Here is an 18,004-nt window from a genome sequence, read left to right as displayed (position 1 = left end):
AACAAAAAATCAATCAACTCTACTCAAATCAGCTTCTCAATCTCCTTGTAGACATTTACCTTTAACCAAGCTCCATTTACTTTCCTTGTTTATTAGCTCTGCTGCTCACTAGTAGTATCGATCTCCTTTGTAGTTTTTTACAACTCATTTCAAGTAATTCAATTTACAAGCAATCTACCATACCAGTCATTTACTTTCCTCTGTGATTTACACTTCCAGCAAACCTGCCATTTACATATTGTTACATTTCTCCACATAAGTGACGTCCTTATTTTTAAGGCAAAAAAAGAACCTTGATTGAGCCACTTCCACTCAATGACACAATCTCTTGGTTAGAAGTCGCACTTAGACGCAATCTCAATCATTGAAATCCCGTCTACCAGCGGCATCTAGTAGTGGCACGCTCGCACCCACCAGTTTCATCATGTTCGAGTAAATTCCCAACATGCCTGCAAGGCCCATGACGAATTTAGGGGATGGACAATCTTCAAAGCTTAAAGCGGTTAGATGTGATGAATTTATCTCTACAGTTTCAGGCCCTTAAGTCGGGTTTGGCTAAGAAATGAGGTCTCTCCTATGGGTATGTAGCAGCACAGTACTGATACAACAATGCCACCCTCGATGTCAAAGCTGATACACAATCAAGTGTGGTTTGCCTACTTCATTTTTCTTCTGACGTTGATATTTGTTATTTTTGTTAGAATTTACTTTCGTATGCGCATAAAAGTACAATAAACTCGTATTTCTGTGACCTGTTCAACTTAGTTCTAGTTTCTAGAGTAGTTGACGAGTGTGACATGCGTTCTCTGCCCTTTTCTTCAATTTCTCTCAACATCAACCAATTTCTGACTTTTTGAAAAGTCATCTACTTTTAGAAATTAAGAGAGACACTGTTTACAATTTTTTTCCATCCTATTTTTTTTAGAGAAATGCTAAGGAACTCTAAATGAGGATTTTTATAGACTTCTTGTTACTTCATATTTTTAACATAATTTTCATATCTATATTATTAAATATTATGTCAAAAAAAAAAAATAAAGAAAGAAATTTTGTAATGTCGTTTGGAAAGCAACAGAAAATATATTAATAAACCAACCACTCTTTTGCTTTCTTTTGGTCCAAATTTCAATGCCCTTTTTTATAATTTACTTCTGAAAATAAAATAATTTTCTTCCAATCATGTTAAAAGAAATTTTCGTATCCATAATTATGTTAATAGTGACACGCTAATTAGTATTGTGTTTGGTATGAAATTAAATTATTTTAATGATCAATAGCAAGCAAAGAAAGGGTCAATGCTTGTGTCAGCGTTTCCTTTGTTTCATGTTAAGTTCATTCAGACGATATTTACTAGCATCAAATAAGAAATAAAAGTGATTACCACGTAGTTCTTTTAGTTTATTTATTTATTTTATTTTATTTTTATACATTTCTATTTAATCTTGACAATTGAATCTGATTGATTTAGAGAAACATATGAAGTTAAAATAAGTGTGTAGAAATCATTTTTTGTAAGAAATTAACGGATCAAATTAGCATCTCTTGTACTATTGAATAGGAAAATAAATGATACTTTACCACATATTTGTATCATCGTTTGTACCATCTCTCAACTAGAGATGAAACCCACATATGTGGCCCTACCTCAATTAGACATATAGTATAAATGATGGTACAATTATGTAAGAAGTGTAGCATCACTCGTAACAATATTCTAAAATGTGAAGTCCCACAGCAATAAAAAACAAAATAAAAATAAAAATCTAATGTCTAAACAGATCTCCCTTAATGAATATGTACACAAGCAGAATCGGATCAAGGGAACAAATAAGTACTTATCAGAAGCAGAAGCAGAAATTGAGAAAAGACGTGCACCCCTTTAGACACTACCACCGTCACCTCTCGGACTAACAAGTTAATAACACAACGCCATCGTTGCTTATCGTTTCATGCAATTCTTTCTCCTCAAGCCGATGCATACAAGTTCGGCACAAAGGAAAACCACCGGAACCCGCAGTTGGATTTATCCGGCAGAGAAGGGCATTTGGGGACCCAATGCCACGTCCTCCTCGAAACCTTGAAGTACAAAACCTCCGGCCAATTGTAGCAGCAGACGCAGATCAAACCCTGATGCCAAAAGCAGTACAGGTGCTCGTAGTTGTGGAAACAAACCGACATCAACTTCTTGCACATCCTTTCCGGCAATCTCTCCACCTCCACCCACTTCATTCCGCCGCTGCATTCCCATTCCCACACTTTCAAGCTCCTGGCAATCCCATTTCTGCCGACCCCACCAATCAGACACAGCTTCTTCCCCTCTCCTCCTCCGCCGTCTCCGCTGCTGACTAGCCGAGCAAACATGAGCTCCGCCGGCAGCTCCGGAATCGGTCTTTCCCACTTCCCGCTCTCTAATTCAAAGCAGACAATCGAAAACGGCTCCGGCGTCACGAAATACAAACACCCTTTGAAGTAAACTCCCTTCTCCTGACAATTGTTGCTTAAAACCGTCTCGGAAAAGTTGAATTTTTGCCAAGATTGGGCCTTCGAATCGTAGAGCAAAGTGCTTTTGGAAGACGACCCGGAAGAGATCATGAACAGATTGTACCCAGCAGAGGTGGAAATCAAAGAGAAAATCTCGAATCCAAAAGGGTAATATGGGAATTCGATCACTCTGGAGGACTTGGTCATAAGGTTCAAGACGAGAAACGAATTGGGGAGAAAGAAACAGAGCAACCCATTGGACGAAGACAGGAGGGAGGCTTGTGCTGTGCCTGTTGCGCAGGGTAGCAGAGGAGAGAGAGAGAAAGGTAACTTGCGCCAGGTGGCGGCGGTGGTGTCGTAGAGAGGGAAGTGGTGGAAGCACTGAGGGTGGGAGAGGAGGAGGAAGGAGGGGAAGGGGGAGGAGGAGTGCTTGAAGACGAAGGAGGGAGAGAATAACAGAGACTTGAAGCGCTTGCAAGTTGATCGAAGATTCAGTAAGTTTTTGAGAGGGAGGAAAGAGAGGACGAGCTCGAGGAGCTCCTCCGGCAGCTTGCTCCATATTCCGGCATCCATATCCGGTGGGGTGGAAGGAGAGGAGGAGATGGCGGTGGTTTGACAGTTGTGGTTTGGCTGAGAGTGGTCTTTCATTTGAAACAGAGCATTTGGGAGGAGAGAGAGAGTGTGTTTGTAGGTTTTGCCGCGAGAGGGTTGAAGATTAAATACGAAGTGATGTAGAAAGCATTGACTTACGCTAATGACCTTAATTATTCACACTTAATCCAAGTGCTTATTTTAATAATCAAGAAAGAGTCAAGTGTTAGGTGGTTAATCATTTTTAAGTTCAAATTTTGGGATGGGAAATCAAGTGGGCATCAAGATTTTGATCTAAGAATGTTAGACATGAACGCATGTTCACCTGCCTGCATAGAAAACTTGAACATAAAGTTGTAAACGATACATGATATGTTATTAACTAAGTTTTTTTTTAATCAAAATGGTCATTGAAATTGACATAACTCTTTATTTTTGTCCCTGAAATTCAAAAGCAATAGTAATGGTCTTTGAGTTTGTTCACCATCAATTATTTTGGTCATTCCGTGACAAATCTCCATTAATAAGGATAAAATGACAAATATACCCTCAAATTTTGTCAAATCATTTTGACCCAGTGTTTATTAAGTTGTGGGCATTTTTTCTCATTTTGGTCCTTAATTAACAAATTTTTTTACGGAATAACCAAAATAATTGATGGTTGATAAACTCAGGAGCTACTTTTATTGATTTCAAATTTCAAAGACCAAAATGAGGAGTTATTCTAATTTCCAAGACCATTTTAGTTAAAAAGTCTATTAAGACTGCACGGAACATCACTATCTTGCATACCAATTTAGAATAAATAAATAAATACGCCTCAAGAGAAGCGAGCATGATACTAAAATATATTTACTAAATAGAACTTTCCATAGATTTGTAATCAAATATAAGACTAAGACATGACACTAAAGTATGAATTATTATTGATTTAGTGTTCCTCTCCCTCAATTTTTTAAAACACAAAATTAACCTTTTTTCATATTTCCCACTAACTTCTGGTTGGCAAAGTCTAAATTTGTTAACTATGAACTACAATTTCAACTACATGCTTACTTGTTTTGGATTAATTCCCAATTTTATACGCAACGTGCATTGGTGAAGTGACAAATTCTATGAAAACTCGGTGGGCGGTGTTTGTGATGGCATGTGAAAGTCAATTTGGAGTAACTTAACTATATATGATTGAGGGATTCAATCGCGTTTGGTGCAAGCAAGATTGTTTTTGACCGTTGATTTGAGCCCTCCACGCTTTTTGGATTGATTTATCAACCGCTCTTAGCGACTCATTCATGGGTTGATGCCTAAACATTTTGAACGGATATTTCTAATCCTTTAGACCAATTTCTTATGATTGGGTTAAAATTCACAATTTAAGTTTTTAACTTACCCAAAACTTCTTTAATCGTTGAGCTAAAAAAAGAATTTAGGGTAGAACTTATTTTAAGCCAAATTTAGCCCTGTTGTTGACTTTGTTGGCCACTTGCGGACAAACTAACAACTATCTTTTTTATTGTACGACCCAACCCACGTGGTTAGATTGCTAGTTCAATCAACGGTCTAGATTCAATTTTTTTTTAAAATAAAATTTATAAATACATTAAATTCAATGCATAAGATCGAATATGAGCAAATCTAACGGTAAAAAAAAATCTGACAACTTAAAATTAAATCCAATAGCTAAAACAATTTAAAAAATTATTTAAATAAAAATTCACTCAAACAGTCTATAAATAGCTATGTATTTGTTCAAACATATACAAAAAAACCACTTTTGCCAAACAATTCTTCTTCTTTATTTTTTATTTTTTGATCTTGCTGCTCACATGTGTATTTGATTTTAAGAATGGGGTAGGTCGTGTGGTTTTCCATGTTATTTCATGTGGTGTATATGCGTAAGAATGAGATAGATTTAACGATTTTTTATTGTTTATCCAAATTTAAATACTTTTATGTTAAAATGTTCATAAATATAAAGTAGGATAATCTACATAAATTTTATTTACATAAAAAAGTTGTCAAAAAAAAAAAAAAAAAACGCCTAAAATCATTCTTTAATAATTTTCTCTAAAATTTTAAGCAAATAACATGGAAGAAGAAAAACTGTTTTGAGTTGGAACTTAAATTTTTTGGACTAAAAGTTTAGATTTAATCCCAACCATTGAGGTTGGTCTGAAAAATAAGTACTAAATCGGAACGTTCCAATAAATATGATAAATTTCAAAAAACCAGAAATCCTCAGCCCATTAGGAAAACCCGACCGCCCATACATATCACAATCCTCAACCGACCCAAATACTTCACTATGAATCTCTCCCAGTTGTTCTCCAACTACTGATTTTCTTACATCGTCAAATATTTACAGAGATTGGGATTTTTCGTTCCATGCCACCAAAATTCGAAAAAAGTAGTGGAGACGAATTCTGACCGTTGATCTGGGCAAAGATCAAAACTTTCCTGTTGGAACTAGGAATTCCGTAGCGCCCAAGTTAAATATCCCACAGCTCCTCCATCACATTGAACCCTAATATAACTCTCTCTCTCTCTCTCTCTAACTTCTCTGTCTTTCGCAATTTCTTGAGTTCTTGGATTATATTTTTCTGCATTAGAGTTTTTAGGGTTTGAAGATTTTGATGAAGGCGATGAAGCAAAAGCTGGTACTTACAGTGGAATCAGAATTCTGCCCCTCGGCAGTTCAATACTGGGCGAATGGCAACACCAAGCGCGGACGCGGGAAGTCCGACGTCACTGAGAAGGCGAAAAGGCACCTCTCCTCCTTGGGATGGAAGTTCTGGTATGCTAACAAGCAGCAGAAGACCGAGTTGCGGTACGAGTCTCCCATCGGAAAAGTCTACTACTCGCTACGCCTTGCTTGCCAAGCCTGTGTAAATTCTCCAGGAGGAGTGTTTTCCGAAAGCACTACTTCAAATTCCGGGGTGTCCGTGGAGTGCTCTGCTGCTCCTGATATCGTAGTAGATGTTACGCAGCAATCGACATCAAGAAAAACGGTTAAGAAGAGAAAGATTGGTAAAACATCGAAGGTCGATGATGATTGGAGTCCGAAACAGAAGCGAGGGAAGGTTCTTGCGGATATGAAGAGACTAAGGAAACAGAATAAAGCTACTAAGCAGCAGGTCACACACCTTTTACGGTCTACCAAAACAGCGAGAGAGATTGAGATGACGGATCCTGGTACTCGAAACCCTAGGACAGTCCTGTCTTGGTTGATAGACAGTAATGCTGTGTCGCCGAATGCTAAGGTACACTACCGCCCTAGAAGAGGCACTGACAGTCCATTGGCAACCGGTCAGATAACCCGCGAGGGAATCAAGTGTGACTGTTGTTCTAAGGTGTTTACCCTCACTGGGTTTGAAACACATGCTGGTAGCACAAACCATAGACCAAGCGCCCACATTATTTTGGAAGATGGCAGGACTCTCAACGATTGTCAGAGGCAGATGATGAAGAGTCGGAAAGGAAGCACCAACACTGTCACACGGTCAAATGACGACGCAAGGGCTGACAATGTGCATCAAGATCATCATCATCATCATGAGCAGAATGATGATATATGCATCGTGTGTCACTTTGGAGGCGATCTGATTCTGTGTGATCGGTGTCCTGCTGCATTCCACACTAGTTGTCTCGGTTTGAAGGACTTGTTGGAAGGCGATTGGTTCTGCCCATCGTGTTGCTGTGTAAAGTGTGGTAAAGGAAACCCTAAGGAGGATAGAAATAATGGTTTTGTGATATGTAGCCAATGTGATAAAAAATACCACTTTGGGTGCCTGAGGAATGAAGGGGTTGCGGAATTGGAAATGGATTCCAAAGGAAACTGGTTATGCAGCAGAAAATGTGAAGGCATATATAAGGGAATCAACAAGATTGTGGGGAAACGAATTCTGGTGGGTCCCGACAATCTGACCTGGACAATATTGAGGCCATCTACTCCGGCTGATTCTGATATGGAAGACTTGACAGAGAACTACAGCAAGCTCAATTTGGCCCTGAGTGTGATGCACGAGTGTTTCGAGCCTTCTAAGGATCCTTACACGAAAAGAGACATTGTCGAGGACATTATTTTCAACAGAGAATCGGACCTTAGCCGCCTGAACTTCAGAAGGTTTTACACAGTGCTTTTGGAGAGAGATGAGGAAGTGACTACCGTCGGTAGCGTGAGGATATACAGTGAATTGGCGGAAGTACCTCTGGTGGCAACTAGGTTCCATTATCGTAGGCAAGGAATGTGTCGTGTTATGATGGATGAGCTCGAAAACCAGCTCGTCAACTTGGGAGTTGGGAGACTGATTTTGCCATCTGCTTCTAGCACACTGGCTACATGGACCAGCACTTCATTTGGGTTTTCAAAGATGACACCTAATGAGAGGATGCAGTTTCTGAAGTATACTTTCATGGATTTCCAGGGCACCATCTTGTGCCATAAAGTATTGAAACGGACCAACTCTACGACGCCTGCAACCATACCGTTCGAAGGAAGTATCAAATTTGATGGATCGACTGGTGTCACCTCTACAGTAATTCAGGCAGAAGACAATCAGCCGGAGAATGGAGCTTCAGACCAAGAATTGGGGAACGTTGCCTCCGGTGACAAGTTTTTGATTGATGTTGACTGCATGCTGTTGGACAACAACGACGAACCTAGTTTCTCGGCATGGTACAACAAACAGAATTTTAGGTTGATTCCAGGATTTTGTTAGGGTGTAACTATATAGGATAACTGAACAAATTATCGAGGCAAATATTTGGCAGATACGTTTGGTAATTATGTCTTTAATGTGTTATTAAACTAAATATCACTTGTCAAATTTTATTTTTTGTTCAGAACACTCAGTTTTTCTTCTTTTAATTCATCAGTGCACAAGTTTTTCCATGAATTTTTCCCTTGATTCTACTCTAAGAATGAGTTTAAATGTACATATAACACATGCCGAAAGAAATATAAACTTACTAATCATTGTGCCTATCAAATACAGCCTCTTAGATCTAAAAGCAAAACAGGAAGCTCCGGGAAAGACAAAGGTGCTCTACCTAGCGGAAATGAGGATCACAAGCACAGCGGGTGCTAGTCGCTCCAATTATCCTCGTCCTTGAAGGGTCCTTTATCCTGCATTTCCAAACATGCATAAGATACAAGCCGCTAAGCAACTAATAAGGTTAGATACACAAAATTATCAGGTGTCGCAACTCATTGGAAACCATTCTTGGCGGCCAAACTAGAATTTGTCTATCATTTCCACCAGTGTACAATTCCTGCAATGAGAGACATGAATTACAATTCATACAGGTGTCAAAAATTCATCAATAATCCATAGATAACAAGGTGAGCTCATGGAATAAATAAATAAACGGAGGAAAACTTCAACAAGCTTTGTAATTTTAAATCTGATCTTAGAACAGTTGGAAAAAGGGCCTACAACTCCCGTTAATTGACATAGAAGTTGGAGGAACCGACTTTAATATTAAATGCCATTTTAGTTTATAAAGCATTGATTGGAAAAGACGTATAGAAAAATCCTAAATTGTTTGGAGAGTACCTGATCCTGTGAACTAAACCAGCAACAGTTTACTGTGTTCACAGTGACCACGAAATTTCAGGGATGTTTTACCCGACCACATATCGAACGCTTAAAAAACAAAATCAGGATGTCAAACGTTGAAGTTTGTAGAGATGCTTGTATTTTAATCCACATGTACAATTCAAAAGACTCAAAACCTACAAAAAGACTGCATTACCTTCACAGATGTCATGCATGGAACAAAAACAAGCTCCGAATTCTGACTTGTAGCTAACTGTATGGACTTGCTGGTTTGCATACGCACAGTTTCAAAGTTCACCAAAGTGTTGCAGCCAGATTCTATATCCCACAACCTCAGTCTTGAATAGGAACCTGAAATGCAAAAGCTCGATCAATGACATCGGCGGTGAGGAATGAGTGAAAAACCAATTAGACTGACTTATGCACGAAAGGAATGAATCAAACAATAGGAAACTAAGGTGTGAGATCCCCATTGCATGCTTTTCTCTTTTTATTTTTATTATCTGTTGGAGGTCGTATTCTGAAGTGTGATCTGTACTGTATGACACCAGCGAATCGGGTTAAACTGCAATAATTCTGTGATAAAGTGTAAACTGATGGATATAATTAAAAAAAAAAAAAAATGTAAACAGTGAACCTGAAACACTATGATTAGTATAAATATTAACTCGGTAAAAGGGACTCAAACATAGTATAAACAATTTAAATAGATTTCCTTCTTAAGCATAACAAATGTCCAAAATTAAATCACTCAACCTGCACTTAAGAGGTACATGCCATCTTCAGTGACTTTTAATCCAGTAACAGCACCGTAATGAGCAGCGGCACGATCTTGAATAGACAGCATCCCTGGATGTAATCTTTGCTTCATAGATCCCTTTACTGGACCTTTACCAATAGGTGAGTGCTTTGCACCACTCCCATTCGTAAGTTTCCTTTGTGCTGCCGAGCTTTTGCAGATGTGCTTTGACTTGGGGACGAGGACTTAACTGTTGAACCCTGAGCCGGACATAAAATCAAATATTATCAGTAAAAAGAAAAGTTCAACATAACCATTTTCTCCGGTTAAAACTAGATTCTCCTACTAACTACAAGCTTCAATAACAAACATTGCGAAAAATGCAATGATGTTATAATTGAAATTTGAAAAAAAAGAACTCGGGACTTATACAAGCAAATAGACATCGCATATAATGGGTCGTGCATTCACACTGTATCTTCAGTGTGGATCATCGTATTGGTTGAGATCTCATCACGTTTCATTGTCATAAAAGTCACAGATCCATGTGACACCAACAAGTTTAGCTGTGTTCAACTTTATATTGAATAAAACGGAGAAGAATAACATGACAGGAATGAAAGAAGGCATAAAAACATTTTTCACTACCAATGATTTAATAGGTTAACATAGAGGAAACAACATTTCCCAAAAACGTATATAAAACCATTTCAGAAATGCTGGTGAAATAGGCTAACTAACAGCGAAGCAAATAATATTCATAAAAACTGAACAAAATTACGTGATAAGTAATTTGAAAACAAACTTTTTTGGCTCAGCCAAGAAAAGAATAAAACCTTAGTTGTGGCAGAGCGTTCCAGGATGGGTGGACGCCTCCCAAGCTGAGACTGAGATTGGTCCAAACCATGAAAACATCCGGCACGTCTAATGTCCCAAAAACGTATTGCACCATCACATCCACCTGGAAGCAAAACCCACTCACTAGAAGTAGACCATTCCACATTCATCACACCATCTGCCATCATGAAAATACAGCACTTAGGGCCCTCTAGATGCATGAAACTTTATTCCTATGTGTTCACATAACCATGATAAGAAGTTAAAATTTTTTAACTTTCTATGTATCAAGCGCGCATCAAACGTCGAATTCTAAGAATTTTGGGACATTCCGCTATGGCCAGACAAGGTGTGAGCAAAAGCCACAGAGGCAACATCACAGAGGCAGGCTTGAACATCTTCGGTTCCGGCAGCAATGAGCATGTGAGAAGTTGCCAACGGCGACATTGCAGTCCGGTACACCTACCCCGGCATCTTGAAGTCCATCACTACCTGAGTCGTACTCGTGTCCCAAACATTGATGTGATGATCGTACGACCCCGTCACAAACAGTCCGGTGTCGACGGGATACCACACGACGGAGGACACCGCGTACTTATGCCCGTGCTCGTGCTGCTTATCCACCGCAAACAGGCACTTGTGCCTCGTGATAGCTCCGCCGCCTATGTAATCGATCCGGCGCTGGACATCGAACACGGCGGTGGAAGCATCGGAGGCGCCGGATAACAGGTACCGGCCCTCCGTCAAATCGAGCTGGAGAGAGTTGACGGAGCCGCGGTGAGGGGAGATGATGTCTTTGTGATTGGAGAGTTGGAGCGTTTGGATCCGAGTAGACTTGATTCGATTCGAGAACAAATTTGGGCGGAGCTTGCCCGCTTCCCTGTCCCCGATTTCCCGCCACATTTTCGGATCTGAAAAAAGGAACTTAAATATCAAATGATCTGAGTCATTCAAATTTGATTCAAAGACTACGAATAGAGGGTATTTCTAAAAGTTATAATAATTATAGTCGTTGGATCAAATTTCAACGGTTCGAATCATTTTATCCTTAGACTCCATTTTTTTAGATTTGGGGAGGATCTGTACTCGTGAATGAGAGCTATCAAGTTTCGTTCTCGAATGATAAATTCGATATTAAATAGAATTGGCCTATTAGCTATTGTGATGAATGTGATTATTGTGATAAATTCAAGAATACTAGTTTGCTGTTGAATTCCCAATCACAGATAGACACATGTTTAATTATAATTTTTTGTTTTAATTATTTAGACACATGTCTATTTATGATTGGGGTTTAGCAACTGCTATTCTTTCGGTAGCAAAGTAGTGTTCTACATTCAATGATAGCCTAACCTAGAATCAAGTACCCAAACAAAAATCATTAGGAATTGAGAAGTCGAGGTCTTCTCCGAATCTCCGTGCCCATAGTTCAATGAGTCAAAGATCTAAGTCGCTGAAGAGAGGAAAAAAAAAAAAGATCCGGATCATTAGTTTATGTGAAGTTGGCCTGTAAAATGAACTAATGAGGACTGCAAAATTTAAAATAAGGACCATTACAAAGAAACAAACATGTAATTTCCTCCATATGTATCATTCTTTTACATTTCCCAAATGTCAATTCTTTTACATGTTTCAAGCTGTGACAACCAACAACTTCCAAAATTGTTAAATTCTAAAAGGTATTGCAAATGACCTTAGATTTGGGCCTACTTGTGGGGAGTTCTCCTTCCACTGATGCATCGACTTCTGCATTTCCTCAAGCCTCAAAGCACTTAAATTTGGAAAGGTGGCATCTGTTTAGAAATTATATTTTCTTTTCACAAAAGAATAAGATTACAATCTGAGTATATATATAAGTTGTGAGGCTAACAAAATCACAACAACTTTCTAACTAAGAGAAAACTAATCATAGCAAACTAACAGTTTTCCTTAGCCTCTAGGTATTATCCCTAGAAGATGAATTTACAATATTGTCCTTAATATCCCTCCTCAAACGAAACTGGAGAACTCGAAGTGGAAGTTTGTCTCGGATGAATAGAAATCTGGTCTTGGACAGAGATTTGGTACATATATCAGCCACTTGGTCTTGTGTGCAGATGAAGTGAAGAGAGACTTGTTGTGCCAAGACCTTTTCACGGATATAGTGATAATCAATCTCTACATGTTTTGTCCGAGCATGAAAAACAAGATTCTTAGCAAGAGACATAGCAGAGACATTGTCACACCAAAGTTGGGGAGAGCAAGGTAAACAATACCTAATATCAGTAAGCAGTTTACAAATCCAAGTGATTTCAGAGGCAGTGTTGGCAAGGGATCGATATTCTGCCTCTGTTGAGGAACGAACAATAGTTAGTTGCTTTTTAGCACTCCAACTGATAAGTGAGTTTCCCAGATAGATGCAATAACCTCCAGTAGATCACCTATCTAACGAACAACCTGCCCAGTCAGCATCTGAGAAGGCCGTGAGAGAGGGAGAAGAGGAGGATTTGGTAAACCAGAGTCCAAGATCAATGGTGCCTTTAAGATACCTGAGTATGTGCTTTACAGCTTGAAAGTGAGACACTCTTGGAGTATGCATGAACTGACATACAAGATTGACAGCAAAACTGAGGTCTGGTCTTGTCCAGGTTAGGTATTGAAGAGCACCAACCAAGGATCGATACTCGGTAACATTCTCAAGAGGAGGAGAGTTATGATCAAGTTTGGAGGTACTAAGTGGTGTGCTGCAGGGTTTGGCATCAACCATTTTTGCTTTAGTTAGCAAATCCAGGATGTATTTGGTTTGAGATAAGAAAATACCATTAGAATAACGTTTGACCTCAATTCTAAGAAAATAGTGTAAAGCTCCAAGATCAATGATGGGAAACATAGTGCTGAGTTGGTGAATCACATCTTGACAAGCAATAGATGAAGGACCAGTGACCAGAATATTGTCCACATAGACGAGGATGAATATCAATGAAGGGTCCTTTTTGACAAATAGAGAGTGGTCACTTTGAGAACCAACAAACCCAAAAGGATGAAGGGCAGCATGCAGTTTATCGTACCAGGCTTGAGGAGCCTGTTTCAGGCCATATAAGGATTTATGGAGCTAGCATACATGATTTGGTTTGGTGAGATCTGCAAATCCGGGAGGTTGCTACATAAAAATCGATTCAGAGAGATTACCATGCAAGAAGGTGTTGCTGACATCAAGTTCGTGCAAGAACCAGTCAAATTGAGCAGCTAAAGTGAGTAGAAGACGAATTGTCACTGGTTTAGCCATAGGGCTAAATGTCTCAGTGTAGTCGAGACCTTCCTATTGATGAAAGCCCTTGGCAACAAGCCGGGCCTTATATCGATCAATAGATCCATCATGTTTTCGTTTGATCCGAAAAACCCGTTTGCAGTCTACAATGTTTTGAGATGGATGTGGGGGAATAAGAGACTAGGTGCGGGTGTTTAATAAAACATTAAATTCCTCCTGCATTGCATTGCGCCAATTTTGATGTTTGGATGCTTAGGGATAGGTTGTGGGAATATAATCTGGTAACAAATGAGAGGGAATATGATGTTTGGTGGCAGTGAGAGCTCTAGGCCTGTATATACCAGACTTTGAGCGGGTTTGCATACGATGAGTGTTTAGTGGTGATGGGGAAGAAGCATTGGGTAGTGAATTTGGTGAAGATACAGGTTGAGAAACAGGTTGATGTGAAGAAGAGGACTCGACAGATATTGCAGGTTGAGGTGATATTGGAGGAATTGAGATAAAAGTTAAAGAAGATGGTATATGAGAGGATAAAATGGTAGATGAAGGTTGGGAAGAGATAGGAGAATGAATGAGGTTATGGAATGGAAAAGTGGTCTCATCAAATAACACATGTCGAGAGATGTAAATTCTCCCTGTGACAGGATCAAGGCATTTGTACCCCTTATGGTTGAGACTATAGCCCAGGAAAACACAATGCTTGCTCTTAGCATCCAGCTTGGAAGAGATATAAGGCTTCAACCATGGGAAGCATAAGCAGCCAAAGACTTTCAATGTGTTGTAACTAGGTACCTTCTGGAAAAGTGGCTCCCAAGGTGAAGGTCGAGATATAGTAGGCAACCTATTGATGAGATAGATTGTAGTTGCAAAAGCTTCAACCCAATATAGATGAGGAACTTTAGAAGCTGCCAAAAGAGTCCCTGCAGTTTCCACAAGATGTCTATGCCAAGACAACTGATGTTGAATGCCATGCTTTGCCAAGAAATCAGAGAATATATTGCTCATGAATTCACCACCAGAATCAGATCTCAAGGCAATAATTTTTGTGCACAGAACATTTTCAACCAAAGACTTATATTGCATGAAAGATAGTACATCAGATTTGTATCTTAGAGGGTAGAACCAACAGTATCTGGTAAAGTCATCCAAAAATATGACATAGTACCTGAAACCATCCTTAGAAGCGATAGGTGAGGGTCCCCAAACATCTGTATGAATGAGTTATAGTGGTTTATTTGTAGTACTAATGGTGGATACAAATGGTAACCTAGAACATTTGCCTAATGCACAAGATGAGCAAAATGAGGTACTGTTATTTTGTAGCATAGAAATACAAGATGTAGAAGCTAGCTTATTTAGAATGTTAACTGAAGGATGGCCCAACCTTCCATGCCATAGAGTCCTGGAAGCTTTTGGAGCAGCAGTGAGGGCTATATGCTTGTCATTAGTAGGAGAATGTTGATAAAATTGGTAGAAACCATGTTAAACAGGACCTTTAAAATGCATCATTCCCGAAGAAAGATCATTCACAGTGAAGTGAAAGGGATAAAGATGCATGGAGACTTGATTATCAATTAAAAATTGATTGGCAGATAGTAGATTATGTTTCAGAGTAGGCACATATAACACATTTTTGAGTGCAAAAATACTAGGTGAAGTAGTAAGAAAAGAAGAGCCAGAGTGAGTGATGGGCAAACCTTTGCCATCACCAATGCACACTTGTTCAGGGCTTGTGTAAGCTTCAGGATTCTTGAGTGTGGTATAGTTGTTGGTCATGTGGGAGGTGGCACCTGAGTCGACAATCCATGTAGGAGAAGGATTGGAAGTTCTAGCATCCAAAGCAGATTGATATGACTTGTTATTATAGTGAGGATCCATGCGATGAGGATAGTCGCAAGCTTCATGGTTAGATTGACGACATATTTAACAATTGAGTTTCTTGTTGAATAAAAAATTAGGTTGAGCTCCACGATTTGACCGTTAATTGTTACCTCGATTAAACTGATTGAACCTCTAATTATTAGATTGCCTGAAATTGCCACGATTATTATGGTTACTCCGAGTAAAATTGCGATCCAGTCCATAACTTTGATTATTGGAAGATGATGAAGACTGAGCAACTTAGCCTTCAGAGATAGAATTGACAGGCAAAGGTAGAAGACCAGTGGAGGTGTGGTAAACCTGAAAGGAAGACACAGATGCACTTTGCTTACGATTGGTCAGTTGAATCTCTTTGCTGAGAAGCAAACCATGTAACTCATCAATGGTTGTGGAGCTGAGACGAAATTGAATAACATCCACAAATGAGTCAAAGTCAAGGTGTAAGCCATGAAGAATTAATAGATTAATTCAGAATCTTCAACTGGAGCACCAGCACTGACAAGAGCATCTGTGATTTCATCAGTGCGTTGAAGATATTGTGCAACAGTGAGATCGCCTTTAGTAAGACTTCGAAGTTGAGATCGGAGTTCGTGGATGTGAGAATGTGAGGTAGCGGCAAGACATAACTCCAATTTGGCCCATAGTTCTCGAGTCGAGGAAACTCCAACAGTGTAGGGAATTAGGGATTCAGAGAGAGTTGAGTTGATCCAGATGAGGATGTTTTGATCGTTCTCATACCAGGCAACATACGTCGAATTGAGATTGCGAGTGTCAGAGGAATCAATGAGAAATTGAGGCAGCGCCGCTATAAATCTATCAATCAGCCCTGTGAGATTGTATCGACGAAAAATGGGAGCGAATAGAGCACTCTATGTCAGGTAATTGGTAGTGGTGAGCTTAATCGGAACCATAGATCCAATGTTTTGGATCGTAATGGAAGAATTAGGGTTTAAAGATGCAGTCGGTGGAAATGTTTGAGAACCTGATGCTGAGGAGGGAGATGTCGCCATGATTAGAGATACAGAGAGCAGAGGGAAAGACGATTAAGAATGAAGATACGCAAGATTAGAGACGATCAAGATCGAGATCGAAGAGAGTCGATCGGCAAGAAGATACAGAGAAAGGCAGAGAAGCGGGAAGATTTGGGATAAAAAAAAAAGGTCGTGAGACTTAGGTGGGTGATACCATGTTTGGAAATTATATTTTCTTTTCACAAAATAATAAGATTACAATCTGAGTGTATATATATATATATATATATATATATATATATATATATATATATATATATATATATATATTTAAGTTGTGAGGCTAACAAAATCATAACAACTTTCTAACTAAGAGAAAACTAATCATAGCAAATTAATAGTTTTCCTTAGCCTATAAGTATTATCCCTAGAAGATGAATTTACAATATGCCCAATACCTCGAAGGAAAGTTACTTGCTTTTTAGAATATGAACCATATAACTTAATCGATTTGACATTGCAAAAGAGCCACACCAACTCTCCATATTGCTGGGCAACTTCAACCTTCCTAGCTTGGGAAATGAGTCCTGAAACATTACAAGCCAATGTGGGGATGTTTACAACAAGCATGGCAAAAAATATTGGGTTTTCAATAACTTTTATTCATTTGAGCAGAAATAAATGTTCTATTTCGCTTGATAAATTTCAGTAGAAGTACTCTTATTAGGGTGTAAATATGTGGATACTCCTATGGTAGAAAAACATCACTTGGGTATTTACCCAAATTAGGTTCCTATTGATAGAGGTAGATATCAAAGACTTGTGGGATGTTAATTTATTTATCTCATCGTCCTGATATTGCATATGTTGTGTGTTGTAAGTTAGTTTATGCACTCGTCTAGTGAAGATCATATAGCTGCGGTGGTACGAATTTTGGCATATCTGAAGTCTGCACCCAATAAAGAAATACTTTATGAAAAATGCAACAACCCATCTCGGGATTTACGGAAGAAAAAGGCTATTTTTGTATTTTCACTAAGTTTGGGGGATACTTTCCTTTTTAAAATTGTTTTTGGGTCTTAAATGGTGTGCCCAAGGGGCCCACCCCCTGATTCTGTCCCCCCCCGAGCCTCTCATCTCTTTCTTTTCTCTCAGTTCTCTCATCTCTCATTTCCCCTGACCTCTCTTCCTCACCCATTCTCTCTGTCTTTCTTTCCCTCCCTCCGAGCAGAACACACCCACACACACATACACACCAACAAACCCTCATCTCCCTTATCATCAAACACCACAACAACAACAAAACATCACCATCATCACCACGTTAGCTTTCTCTCTCTTCGTCTTTGTGGAGCACAAAGAAACTCCGGCGAGTTCCTTGTCTTTCCGTTTTGGGTAAGCCTCAAAACACTCCAAATGCTTCTCTCTTCATCCCTATAATTCTTTTCTAACCCCGTGGTTGTGTTTTGGATGTCAAACCATGAAGAAACCACCTCGGAGACATTTCCCCAGTTTTCCCGACGAGCACCACTCCTTTCAAGGAAATTTCCGGCCAAACCATGCTGAGTTGGCCGGTATGCAAGGTATCAATCTCTTTGTCACATCGAGTACTACAGCTTTCCTTTTTGTTTCACCCAATTTCGTTGAGTATTGAATAAGTTATACTCATTTGAATCTTAACCAGTTTCCGGCGGACACC

At 39.2% G+C, this 18,004-nt stretch overlaps 2 protein-coding genes and 1 pseudogene across 2 annotated transcripts; 1 reads left to right on the top strand and 2 right to left on the bottom strand.

The window, feature by feature from the left end:
• Positions 1-1,788: 1,788 nt before the first annotated feature.
• LOC137716875 (F-box/kelch-repeat protein At5g43190-like) lies at positions 1,789-3,129 on the bottom strand. Its single transcript, XM_068456233.1, has one exon. It carries the CDS (start codon positions 3,127-3,129, stop codon positions 1,966-1,968), a length of 1,164 nt encoding a protein of 387 aa, XP_068312334.1. The 3' UTR covers positions 1,789-1,965.
• Positions 3,130-5,714: 2,585 nt separating this feature from the next.
• LOC137716929 (increased DNA methylation 1-like) lies at positions 5,715-7,790 on the top strand. Its single transcript, XM_068456277.1, has one exon. The coding sequence runs from the start codon at positions 5,715-5,717 to the stop codon at positions 7,788-7,790; it is 2,076 nt and encodes a 691-aa protein (XP_068312378.1).
• Positions 7,791-8,155: 365 nt separating this feature from the next.
• On the bottom strand, positions 8,156-11,109 carry LOC137716795 (WD repeat-containing protein ATCSA-1-like; annotated as a pseudogene).
• Between the last annotated feature and the right edge of the window lie 6,895 nt (positions 11,110-18,004).

Source organism: Pyrus communis, chromosome 15 (assembly GCF_963583255.1).
Source record: "Pyrus communis chromosome 15, drPyrComm1.1, whole genome shotgun sequence".
Classification (NCBI taxonomy): domain Eukaryota; kingdom Viridiplantae; phylum Streptophyta; class Magnoliopsida; order Rosales; family Rosaceae; genus Pyrus; species Pyrus communis.
The sequence above is the reverse complement of the archived record's forward strand: the minus strand, read 5'-3'. Positions and strand labels throughout refer to the sequence as shown.

Bases quoted from the DNA above. Each gene is read 5' to 3' on its own strand.
- LOC137716875 (XM_068456233.1), bottom strand. From the start codon at position 3,129: ATGAAAGACCACTCTCAGCCAAACCACAACTGTCAAACCACCGCCATC.
- LOC137716929 (XM_068456277.1), top strand. From the start codon at position 5,715: ATGAAGCAAAAGCTGGTACTTACAGTGGAATCAGAATTCTGCCCCTCG.